Below are 12,292 nucleotides of genomic sequence, written 5' to 3' on the forward strand. Positions count from 1 at the left end.
TATTACAAATTGTGCTGCTATGAACAAGGGTAGGCATATATTACTGCTATATGATGCTTTTAACTTGGGAAGATACCTAAAAGGGGAATTGCTGGGTCGAATGGAACATCTAGTTTTATTGTATTGAGGAATCTCCATACTGATTTCAATACTAGGTGTACCAGTTTACCCTCCTACCAACAGTGGAAAAGGATTCCTTTTTCCCCCACAGCCTTGCCAACATTTGTTATTGGTGTGTGTGTGTGTGTGTGTATACACACACACATATATATATTTGTATTCAATATATATTTGTATTCAAAGTAAGCAGGGCAGTGTTTCTCAAGCTTGTTTCGTTATAGAAAAAAAATTTTTTTTGTTGTTTATTTTTTTCAGACAGGGTCTCGATATGTAGTTCAGGCTGAGCTTGAACTCAGTATGTAGCCAAGGCTGGCCTTAAACTTGCACTGATTCTCCTGCCTCAGCCTCCCAGGTGCTAGGATTATAGGCAAGCACCACCACACCCAACATTGGTTGATTTCTTGGTGATAGCCATTATTTCTGGAGTGAAATGGAATCTCAATGTGGTTTTAATTTGCATTTCTCAAATGCCCAGTGATTTTTTTTTTGTACTCGGGGTGGAACTTGGATCCTTGTGCTTGTGAGGCAGGTGGTGGAACCACTGAGCTAAATCCCTGGCAGCCCAGTAATATTGAACAGTTTTTCATATATTTATTTGCTGTTTCTATTTTTTCATCTGAGAAGTGTCTGTTCATTTCAGATGCCCATTTTAGAATGGGGTTTTAAAATTTGGGAAGTCTGAAATTTTGAGTTCTTTATATATTCTAGATACTGGTCCTTTGAGGAATAGCTGACAAAAAATTATTCCTATTCTGTGGATGGTTTCTTCACTCTGTTGGTGGTTTCTTTACCTGTGCAAAAACTTTTTATCTAATGTGATCCCAGTTTTGATTCTTGGTAATATTTCCTGTGTGATTGGAGTTTTATTCATCAAGTCTTTGCTTACACCTATGTATTCTAGAGTTTTACCTAGTCCAGCAGAATAAGTGTTTAAATATTTAGATCTTTTAAAAAATGTATTTAGATCTCTGATTCATTTCACTTTTAGTTTATTCATGGTGGGAGATATAGGTCTAGATTTATCTTCAGGATGTGAAAAGTTAATTTTCCCAGCATCATCTGTTAAAGAGGTTGCTGGTCATGGTGGCATGCACTTGAAATCTGAGCACTTGGGAGAATGAGGCAGGAAGATCACACTGAATTTGAGTTCAGCCTGAGCTACATATCAAGAAAAGAAAAGAAAGAGACAAAGAGAGAGAAAGAAAAAAAAAGGAAGGAAGGAAGGCTTTTTTTGTTTTTTTTTTGGTACCAAGGATCTAACTCAGGACTTTGCACTTGCCAGGCAGGTGCAATGCCACTGAACTAAATCCCTGGCCCAAAAGGCTATCTTTCTTCAAGTGAAAGTATTTGGGTCCTTTGTCAAAAATAAGGTAGCTGAATGTGTTTAGAGTTGTTTTACATCGGCTGTTTCATTGATCCTCTAGTCTGTTTCTTGTTTGTTTAAAAAAATTTTTTTTTCCTGTACAATGCTGTTATCACAGTAGTTTTGTAGTATAATTTCAAGTAGGAGATTGTGATGCTCCCTTCCTTGCTGTTGTTGCCCAGAATTGATTTTGCCATTCTAGGTCTCTTCTGGTTCCAAATAAATTTCAAGATTGTTTTCTTTAGTACTGTATGGTATGCTATTGGTATTTTGATTGGGACTGCGTTAAATCTATATGACAGTTTTGGAACTATGGTCATTTTCACTACTTTGGTTCTGTCTATCCAAGAACAAGGGATATCTTTCCATTTTCTGATATTATCTTCTTCAATCTACTTTTTCAGAATATTGTAGTTTTCAATGTAAAGGCCTTTTATTTCCTTTGTTAGATTTATTCCTAAGTATTTCATTTTTCCAGATGCTATTGTGAAAGGCGTTGTTTCCCTAATTTCTCTTAGTAAGTTTGTTATTTGTATACAGAAATGCTATTGATTTTGGAGTATTGACTTTGTGTCTAGATATGCTACTGAATTGATTATTAAATCTAGAAGTCTTTTGGTGGAGTTTTTGGGGTCTTCTATGTAGACTATTATATTATTCACAAATAATGATAATTTCCTTCTTCCTTTCCTATCCTTATTCCTTTTATTTCTTTCTCTTGTTTAATTACTCTGGGTTATGTTTCCAGAACTATATTGAATAGGAATGGTGATGGTGGGCATCCTTGTCTTATTCCTGATTTTAGAGTAAAAACTCTCAGTTTTATCCATTGAGTATGATGTTGGCTTGTAAAGATAGACTTTATCAGATTGAGATAAAGACATTCTATTTATCATGAATGGGAGTTGGACTTTGTCAGATGCTTTTTCTATGTCTATTGAATTGATTGTGTATCTTCTGATTTTTCATTGTTTCCAATTAATCTTATGTTATTCTTTGCATCATCTAGCATCTGTTGAATTGATTTTTTTGTGTGCTCTGTTTTGCTATTTTTAAAAAATCTTTCATTTGATGATCACTAACTGCAAACCTGTCTTCTAAATCTGATATTCTATCTTCACATTGGTTGATTCTGCAGTGTATGCTTTCAATATAATTTTTAATCTCTTGGATATCTGTTTTATGGAATCCAGTTCTTTCTTACTTGGCCTTAATGGTTTCCATCACTTTCCTAAGCTCCTTAATTTTTTTTATCTGTATCTACTTTATATTTACTAACCATATCCTTTGTTATGGTCATCATTTGGTTATCTTTATAACTATTTCTGATTTGTTTTTTTTCTGGAGACTCATTCATCTGCTTTGTTACTTTTACTGCTACTATTTCTGAAAGTTTATCTGGGTGGCTTTTGATTTCTTCTACCTCAATGCCCCCTAGATTTCTTTTGGGAATGCTGGAGGTCTGGGGTTTTATCGTACTTCCATGTTTTCTCTTCATCTATTTCTAAAATTTGTTTTCTGCATTGATGCTTGTAAATTGTTTGTGGTGGGTAGCTTTATTACTAGTATCAAGACCTCTTTAGGAAATGACTACTTTTCAGAGATATATTCTAGGTTTAGCTGTCTTTTGGCTTTTGAGTCAGTCCTAAGATCCTGCCTCTTCAATTTATTGGTTATGTGAGGTTGCAACAGGCCTAGCACCCAGTTCTTTGGTACTGGACTATGCTATTATTTATCATCCCCAGGCAACCTCAGTATTGGCATACATGGAAGAACAGCTGATCAAAACAACTATGTCACCTTGGCTAAAGTATAATCAGTAATAACAATTGCATGAAGCACAGTCTAGAAAATGACAAACTGTGATAACTATTAATTTGCCACCTTTAAGCATAGGTACAAGATTTATAGTTCTATAACAAAATCAAAAACAAATCAGAGGCCGAGTGTGGTGGCACATGCCTGTAATCCCAACACTCAGGAGGCTGGGGCAGGAGAATCGCTGTGAGTTCAAGATGAGCCTGGACTACATAGTGAGTTCCAGGTCAATCTCAACTACATAGATAGTAAGACCCTGTCTAAAAAAAAAAATTAAAAAAAATCAGAAAATATACATTGTAAATGGACCCTCTGTAGAGCAATTGTGCCCTTGGGAGAAAATTTAAAAGGAATAAAAAGAAAAATAGAATAATAAAAGAAGAGAAAGATTAGAAACAAAGCTGAAGAACAATAGATTACCCAAGCTTTGGGAAACTGGTAAAAATGATGAAAGGGAAGTAAAGAAAGAAAGTGAAAAGAGCAAAACAAAACAAAAAACTGAAAACAATGTTATATTCATGCATAAACAAAAATAACCAAGAGAAAAACCCCAAGAGCAAAGGAAAAAAATTCTCTGTAATTTCAAGCTTGCAGTTGTCTTCTGGGGTTTTCAGTTTTGTGGTAGTGTCCAATTCAGGGCATGTCTCTGCTGTCACTGATGGACAAAGGAAGCAGACAGACCCTAAATCCATGCTGGATGATCCTAGTAAGCTTGTAGTAGGATCATAGCAGGGTTCAAATTCTGGTGCTTTTAACTCCACAGAAGTTCAAGCTGATCCTGGCTTCTGGTTGTGCATTTGGGGCCTGAGTTGTTCAGCCTACAACACTCTGGGTATCTATTGCCAGCCTGACCTTGGCTCGCTGACTGGGTATCTCTCACAGTTGTCCCTCATCCAGTCACTGTGGGATTTCAACACTAGGAGCCCTGAGATGAAGCAAACCCACGGCTGCTCCAAGTCTTGGACTCAGTTGTCCCCTCCCGAAAATGGCATTTGGCCAAGCCATTTGTCTCCTCTCCAGGGAAGAAGGCACACACTTGGACTGGAGTCACTCACCAACTGTGGTAGTACACTGGAAACCTCTGGAGTCACCCACCCTCACTGTCTTTGTAAATTCAATCCTCCTCTCTCATGCTGTGTGCTGGGGACCAGAGAGAAAGTATAGTTTGCCATCTCCTTTTTTTGCATTGTCTGTCTCTTCACTTTCACTGTGGGCTACAATTTTCCCTTCAGACTCTTCCCTAAATTGTTATTTTCCACTGTCTGGATTCCAAATCTCAGAGAGGTTAAATTGTTATTGTTCCATTTTTTTAAATCCCTTATCTCTTCCTCTACGCTCCCTCCATCTCATGATCCCCTTCCCCTTTGAGAATGATCTATCTCCTTACTTCCTATTAACTTTTATTCTGCTCTTTATTTTTACTCTGGGTTTCTCAGATAAGAGAACTATGTGATACTTAAACTTGTGTGTCTGGTTTATTTTAGTTAATATTATGACCTCCAGGTGCATCCATTTCCCTACAGATGACATAATTTTATCTTTCTTTATGTCAAAGCATTACTCCATTTTGTGTAAATACCACATTTTCTTTATTCATCTGTTGACAGAAATATGGGCTGCTTCCAGATTTAGCTATTACAAATTGTGTTGTTATTAACATGGGTATGCATGTATCTCTGTAATATGTCTTTGACTCTTTCAGAAAAATACTTAGAAGCTGGGTCAAATGAAACTTCTAATTTAGTTCTTCCTCTTCAGTTCGATTGAATTAGCTTTTAGTATTTTGTTTTGTGTTCTGTAATGACTTCTAAGCTATGCTTTTGTAACTTGTGTAATGGTTTTATTAAAGTATTAAATTTTAATAATATTGGTTTTGTCTCTCTTTTTTTGCCTACTTTTATGATCTTTTCCTTTACCTTTGTATTTCAGCATTTTACTATCATGTGCATAGGTTGTGGTTTTGGTATTGCTGTTTTGGCTGTTTAGATCTGTTAATTCATTTGTGGCCTTATCAATTCAGAAAATTTTTAGCCATTATTTCTTTAAATATTTTTTCTGCCCATTCTGTTCTCTCCTGAGATTCTAGTTACATATAAATTAGACTACTTGCTAATAATCCAGAGTTTTTTTTTTTTCCTCTTGGTGCTACAGCTTAAATAATATTCATTGACCCATTTTAAGTTTCACTGAAGTTGCTTTCTTAGTCTAAATGCTTTATTCCCTTTCATTAAATTTTTCAGGTAGTATATATTTCACTTGTAGAATTTTCATTTAGTTCTTAGCATTCCAATATTTCTCTTGTTATCTATATCAGTTCATCCATTCTGTTCGTATTTTATTGTAATTTATTTAACATATTTTAATTGTTGCTTTAAAGTTTTTTCTAGATTCCAGTGACTTGATCATCTATGCATCTGGTTGTATTAATTTTTATTTTATTAATTATAGGTCATATTTTCCCTTTTCACATGTCTAGTAATTTTTTATAGTACTTCAGATATTACATATAAAAGCTATGGAATATGAGGTGTTGTATGCGTGTGTAGTTTTGTTGTCATTGTGTTTCCAAGAGACAGTAGGGAGGTGGATTATTCATATTCCTCCTATGCTGTGGCTGAACTCTGGCTCTGATGTAGCTTAATTTGAATTGGTTTCTCATTAGGCCAACTGTCACTATGTCCCACCATTACTTAGAGGCTGATCTTTTTTTTGTCTTTTTCAATATTTAAGCCAAGAAGAGGTTAGATTACCAAAAGAGAAGCTGGGGATATACCTCAGTGATGCCGGGCCTGCCTCCCAAGTGCAGGGTCCTGAGTTCAAGCCCCAGTATGAGAAAAAATATCTTAAACTACAGCTGGGCCCCAGAATTCAAGCTCAATAGGATATTTGTAACAATAAAAGCAAAAAGTTATCCCGTCTCTCAGCTCCCATTCTGCTCTGAGGTCATCTTCTAGTCTCCTTTTCCCTGACCTGCCTCCACCTATACTATTCACTTTCCTTTTCCTTCCTCAAGCCAGGGATGTTCTTACCTGAGGTCCTTTGCATCTTCCTGGAATGCTCTTTCACATGGCTATCCCTCACTGAACTTTTCTCTGGCTAGATATCCTTCTATTAGAGTGCCTTCCACAAGCACTCTGCACAAGAGACCATCCTGATCCTCACCTAATCTTTCTGTTCCCCTTATACAACCTAATTTTTTCTAAGCCAAGTATCCTGTATGATTTCTAAGACATCTATCCTTTATGTTTAATATACTCTTTTCCTTTTCCAGAGAATCTAGACAGATCCATACAAGGCTCCTGGTAAAATTAGTTTGAAATCTCTCAAAATGTAGAATACTGTAAAGCTCTTTGAACTTTGATTTCAGTAGGCTGACTTAAAGGAATGTGTTTATTCTAGAAACATTTGAACTTCAAAGACATATCTGTGGACTTCACCCAGGAGGAGTGGGGACAACTCGCCCCCGCCCACCGGAATCTGTATCGGGAGGTGATGCTGGAGAATTACAGGAACCTGGTATCATTGGGTAAGGATGGACCATCCATATATACAGACACCTGCATATTACAAGAGTGTCAGTTTTTCTAAATTATCTATTTTGTGAATTACCTGTATTAGAAATGTCTTATTCCTTTGAAAACCAAGCCAGAGTATTTCATTCTCCTTCCTTGGGAAACAACTTTAGTTTCTGGAACTAAAATTAAAGGGCATGCCCCTTTCTACTTTCAGAATGTCTAACAGAAGCTGGAAGTAATTTCTGGAGGTTTTTCTTAGACATCAGCATAAACATTCATCTTTTTTTTTCCTTTAACTCCATGAGCAGGATATCACTTTTCCAAGCCTAGTGTGATTTCACAGTTGGAGAAAGGAGAAGAGCCATGGATGATAGAAAAAGAAGACCTAGGAGATCCCAGTACAGGTGAGACCAAGGCAGATGATACCATTTAATATGTAGGCCATAGTGCTGAGGGTCTTCCTAGGCTGTGGGGAAGGCTCAGGATACCAGATAGGTCCTGCACTAAACTTCATGTTATACCTCCCTATGTTACCCTTTTTAGCTCACTGAGCCCTCTTGGAAAAGTCTCTCTGGAGCTGGAGTTAAGAGAAATCTCATTCTCACTAAAGTGAAATCTGATTTTTTCTCCAGTGTCCTAAGGTCTGCTGACTTAAAACTCCTATCTCTAGCCGGGCGTGATGGCGCATGCCTGTAATCCCAGCATTCTGGAGGCTGAGGCAGGAGGATCGCTGTGAGTTTGAGACCAGCCTGGACTACATAGTGAGTTCCAGGTCAGTCTCAACTACATAGTGAGACCCTGTCTCAAAAAAAACAAAAAACAAAAAAAACCCACTCCTTTCTCTAAGCAATTAGATGTATGTGGCTTTCCACAAATGAACAATTTATTTTCTTTTTCTTTTTTTTTTTTAATTGAATTTATTGGTACATTCTAAGTAGACAGTACAGTTACATTCATTACTGGGATCTTGTACCTTTACATGCCAGGTCTTGGTTCTCATTTTTTCCCCTTGTCCCCACCCTCCCTTCACCCCCTCCTCCCCTCCCCACCTTCAAACACTTTAATTCCATTTTTACATTTTCTCATATTTTTTTCCTTTTCCCTTATTCCACTTTCCCTATCCTTCTCACTGTCCCTACACCTTTGATGAACAATTTATTTTCAAGGCTGTCATTACATTCTATAAATCTTTAATTTTCCCTTTTGTGCTTTCTGTTTGCCATCTTTTATTTTTGAATCCCAGTTTCAATTTTCAATCTTTTTAACTCATGTATCTTAATATTTTGTAATAGCTACTTCATGAAAACTCCTGCAAGGGAAATTAACACACGATTCCTTTTCACCAAATCCAATAGTCTTTAGCAATCTCGTTAGTTAAACCTTGCTATTACTATGAAATATTTTGGATATTCAGAACAGTATAAAGAACATTACAACAAATCTTTGCTTAGCTTTTAACTAGATTAAAAAAATAAAACAGTTGAAGCTCCACAATTCTCCTACCTTTCTTTTTTTAACAGTATGAAAATTTCATTAAAGGTAAGAAAAGAAACAGGCTCTGCAGAGTGAGTTTGGGCCAAGTAAAAGTTGGAAAAGAAGTACACTCTACAGCATCCGGGTGGGCCACCATGCAAGAGAGGAGAGAGTGGCAAAAGCTCATTGTGAACTGTCCTTTTTGTATCACCCACTGCTCAGGCTTATGTGAGGTCTAGGCCATCCTGTTGAATAACTGCTGGAGTTCTTGACAGAAGTCCATGTGTAGGGCTTTGGGAACTGTTCTGTGCATGTGCCCTGGGATTTTGTAATTAACACGTCCCTCTTACCTTTCAGAATATCCACTCTTCTGAGTTTGTTTTCATTCTCATTTGTCTTCATACTTTCATTAAGTACATACAACCTAAGCAACAGCATTCTCTTTTATGTTATTATTCTTTAAATAAATAGTATATATACTTTGACTTATTCAACACTGTTGGTGTTTCTCCATGTTGTTCTGGTTCATTAATTTCCATTAAAATAATCACTATTTTTAATTTATCTTCCTGGTGATAAACACATTGTTTCAATATTTGGGTGTTATACAAAGATGCTGTAGTTAACTTTCATATACATATATGCTCATATACATATGCAAGTATCTAAAAGAAGCAAAATTGTAGAATCTTTGAGTATGTGTGCCTTCATTTCCTAGGTATTACCAAGTTACTTTTTTTTTGTTTTGTTTTTTGTTTTTTGAGACAGGGTCTCACTATGTAGTTGAAACTGACCTGGAACTCACTATGTAGCCCAGGCTGGTCTCGAACTCACAGCGATCCTTCTGCTTCAGCCTCCTGAGTGCTGGGATTACAGACGTGCGCCACCACACCTGGCCTCCAAATTGCTTTTCAAAGCAGTTTCACCAGTCTGTAAACCCATTTGCAGGTTTTGAGAGTTCCTAGAACTGAGGGCTGGGGATGTAACTCAGTGTTCAAGTGCTTACCTAGCATTTACAAGGTCCTTGGTTCAGTCACTAGTATTGAAATAAAAAATAGGAGAGTTCCCTGAATTCAGCATTTTGGTCAAAACTTGATATTGTCAAACTTTAAAAGTTTTGTAAATTCAGTGAATGAATATGATATCATTTCTCTTGATTACTAGAGATAAGCAGCCTATTAATCATGTTTATCAACCACCCAGAATTTTTCCTTTGTAAATAATCTTTTTATATACACTTTGCCAGTTTTTCCTTTTTTGTATAGACATGTATTATACATGTCAGTACATATTCATTCTGGACATTTATCCTTGATAGCTTTGTTTTGCAAATATTTTGTTAGTGGTCCATCTTTCACTTTTCTTTTTTTTATGGTACTGGGCATTGAACTGAGGGGTCACACATGAGAACCAAGCACTCTACCACTAAGCTACATCTCCAGTCCTTTTTATTTTAAGGCAGGGTCTTACCCAGTTATCCAGGCTAGCCTCAAACTTGTGATCCTCTGCTTTTAGTCTCCCAGGTAAAAGTAGAGGCTTTTAAAAGATGAGAGTTTAAAAATTGCCCAGGGATTTGGCTCAGTGGTTCTGCCGCCTGCCTTGCAAGCACAAGGGCCTGAGTTCGATCCCTGGTACAAAAAAAAAAAATCTTTTTAATGGCCAGGGATTTAGCTCAGTGGTTCTGGCGCCTCCTTTGCAAGTGCAAGAAACCCGAGTTTGCCCCAGCACAAAAAAAAAAAAAAAAAAAAAAAAAAAAGTTTAAAAATTTAATAATATTGAATTTATCAGTTTTTTCTTTTGTGCTTTTATTCTTTTAGCCTGTAGATAGCATATATATGTTCCTTTATATATTCTTATATTTTTAAAGTTTGGCTTTTTATATTTAATTACCTGGAATTTATTTTATATATAATATGAAGGAAAAACCTAGTTTAACTTTTTCCACATGGATAATCTGCCCAGGAACCATTTATTGAATAGTTAATTGTGCTCTGCCACCTGTCACGTTTCTTTATATGCTTGGATCTATTTTTGGGCTCTCTCTATTCCATTTCACTCAGTTATTTTTTTATTCATACCCTAATGGCAGGCTGTCTTAATTAGTATATTTCATAATGAGACTTGATACCAAGTAGAAGTGGTTCACCACCTTCTTCCTTAACACCGTCCTAGCTATTCTTAGCCTTTGCTTTTCTATATGAACTATATAGACAGTGCACCAAATTACATATGCACAAAAACAAATGCTCTACTAACTGTTTGGAACAGAATCAAATTTCTAAATCAATTTTGAGGACAGTTAACATTGTTATGATGTTAATATTAAGGAATTCGATATATTTCTCTACTCATTATTTCTTAATTTTTATTCAATACAGTTTTAGGATTTTTTCCATAAAGATGTTATACCTATTTCACATCTTTTTTTAGTTTCATCCTGAAAATCCTATATTTTGTTATTATAATACATGGTATAATTTTTGAAAACTGTCTTGGGCCGGGAATAAAGCTCAGTAGCGCCACCACCTGCCTCAAAAGCACAAGGTCCTGAGTTTGATCCCTGGTACAAAAAAAAAGAAAAAAAAAAAAAGAAAAAATTGTTTTGTTCTTGTTGCTGGTATAACAGAAATTATTTTTTTGGGGGGGGTACCAGGGATTGAACTTTGGTCCTTGCACTTGAGAGGCAGGCAGCAAAACCACTGAGCTAAACCCCCAGCCCTAAAAGAATTGATTTTGAATATTGGTCTTAAATAGGCAGCCCTTGTTTCATTGTGTTATAAATTCTGGTAATTGTATACTGTCTTCTACAATTTATAATAGTGAACATAACAAGGGTTGAGGGTATAGATCAGTGGTAGAGCACCTGCCTAGCATGTGCAAGGCCCTGGATTTGAGCCCCAGCACCACGAAACAACTAAAAAGAAAATAATAGAATAATAGCTACCATAAAAGTTCTTTCCCTACCTCTGGATAAAATGTCAAAGAAGTCTTATAGATGGTCCTTTATCTTTAAACAACAAGAGCAGTCTTGATTTTAGAAAAATATTTATTGAGTTCAATGAAATAATAAAAAACCCCAGTCTCATTTAGAATTAAATCTTGTTTTCTCCTCCTGCCTCAGCTTGGGCCTCCTCAGTGTTGGATGCTAAACCAGGAAGGGTACACAGATGGCTTCTTTTCTCTTTCTCTGTTGTCTTCCCATCTTCTTTCCCTATTGATGACTAGAATCAGGCCCACAGAGCACAGACTTTATTATCATTTAGAATTTGGAATTCAAAAGTGATAATGAACTTTCTGAGTTCACCAAAACATCTGATAAGAAATTGTATTTCTAAGGGCCATGGATTTAGCTCAGTGGTACCATGCCTTCCTTGCAATTGCAAGATCCTGAGTTCAATTTCTAGTGCCAAAAGAAATTAAAAGTTGTATTTTTCATGAATATAGACCTGTCAGTTGAAATATTAGTAATGGTGCAACAAATTAACAAGTGAGAAAGCCAGTTAGAATTGTGGTTAAAGTATATGTTCCTTGAACCTTGCAGCAGTCTTAATAGAACAGTTTGGATTTCTTTCAAGTTTCCTTTGAATAAATAAGATTTCATGGATATTTTAATAACTACATAAAGCAAAACTACATGCACACACACTAATACAAGTTTTAAGAAAGGACAACATTCTTGTCCTATTCTTGTCAGTGGTCTTAGTGCAACCTCTAGTTTTTGAATTAGTGTCTATTCTACTGCTGCCGGAATGGGGAAAGGAACATTTTCTTTGTGAGATTGTTTTCCAAAAATAGCAGCCAATTTAAAAATATCTTTAAAGGGGCCAGGGATTTAGCTCAGTGGCAATGCGCCTGCCTTGCAAGCACAAGGTCCTGAGTTCAACCCCCAGTACCAGAAAAAAATAAATAAATTTTAAAAAATATATACACATATATAAAAATGTATAAACACATACATACACACATATAAAATATATATAATATATAAATACGTAATATATAA

The 12,292-nt window shown here is 36.0% G+C and overlaps 1 protein-coding gene across 2 annotated transcripts in view; it reads left to right on the forward strand.

The window, feature by feature from the left end:
* Nucleotides 1-12,292, forward strand: part of Zfp69 (ZFP69 zinc finger protein) — a 21,511-nt gene that overhangs the window by 7,434 nt on the left and 1,785 nt on the right. For both annotated transcript variants that reach the window (XM_033767689.1, XM_033767688.1), the window contains 2 exons: nt 6,701-6,827; nt 7,125-7,220. In XM_033767689.1, the coding sequence (XP_033623580.1) occupies nt 6,701-6,827; nt 7,125-7,220 (223 nt within the window). The remainder of the gene's footprint in view (nt 1-6,700; nt 6,828-7,124; nt 7,221-12,292) is intronic.

This window comes from Fukomys damarensis, unplaced genomic scaffold, assembly GCF_012274545.1.
Source record: "Fukomys damarensis isolate Sample0158 unplaced genomic scaffold, DMR_v1.0_HiC HiC_scaffold_23, whole genome shotgun sequence".
NCBI lineage: Eukaryota > Metazoa > Chordata > Mammalia > Rodentia > Bathyergidae > Fukomys > Fukomys damarensis.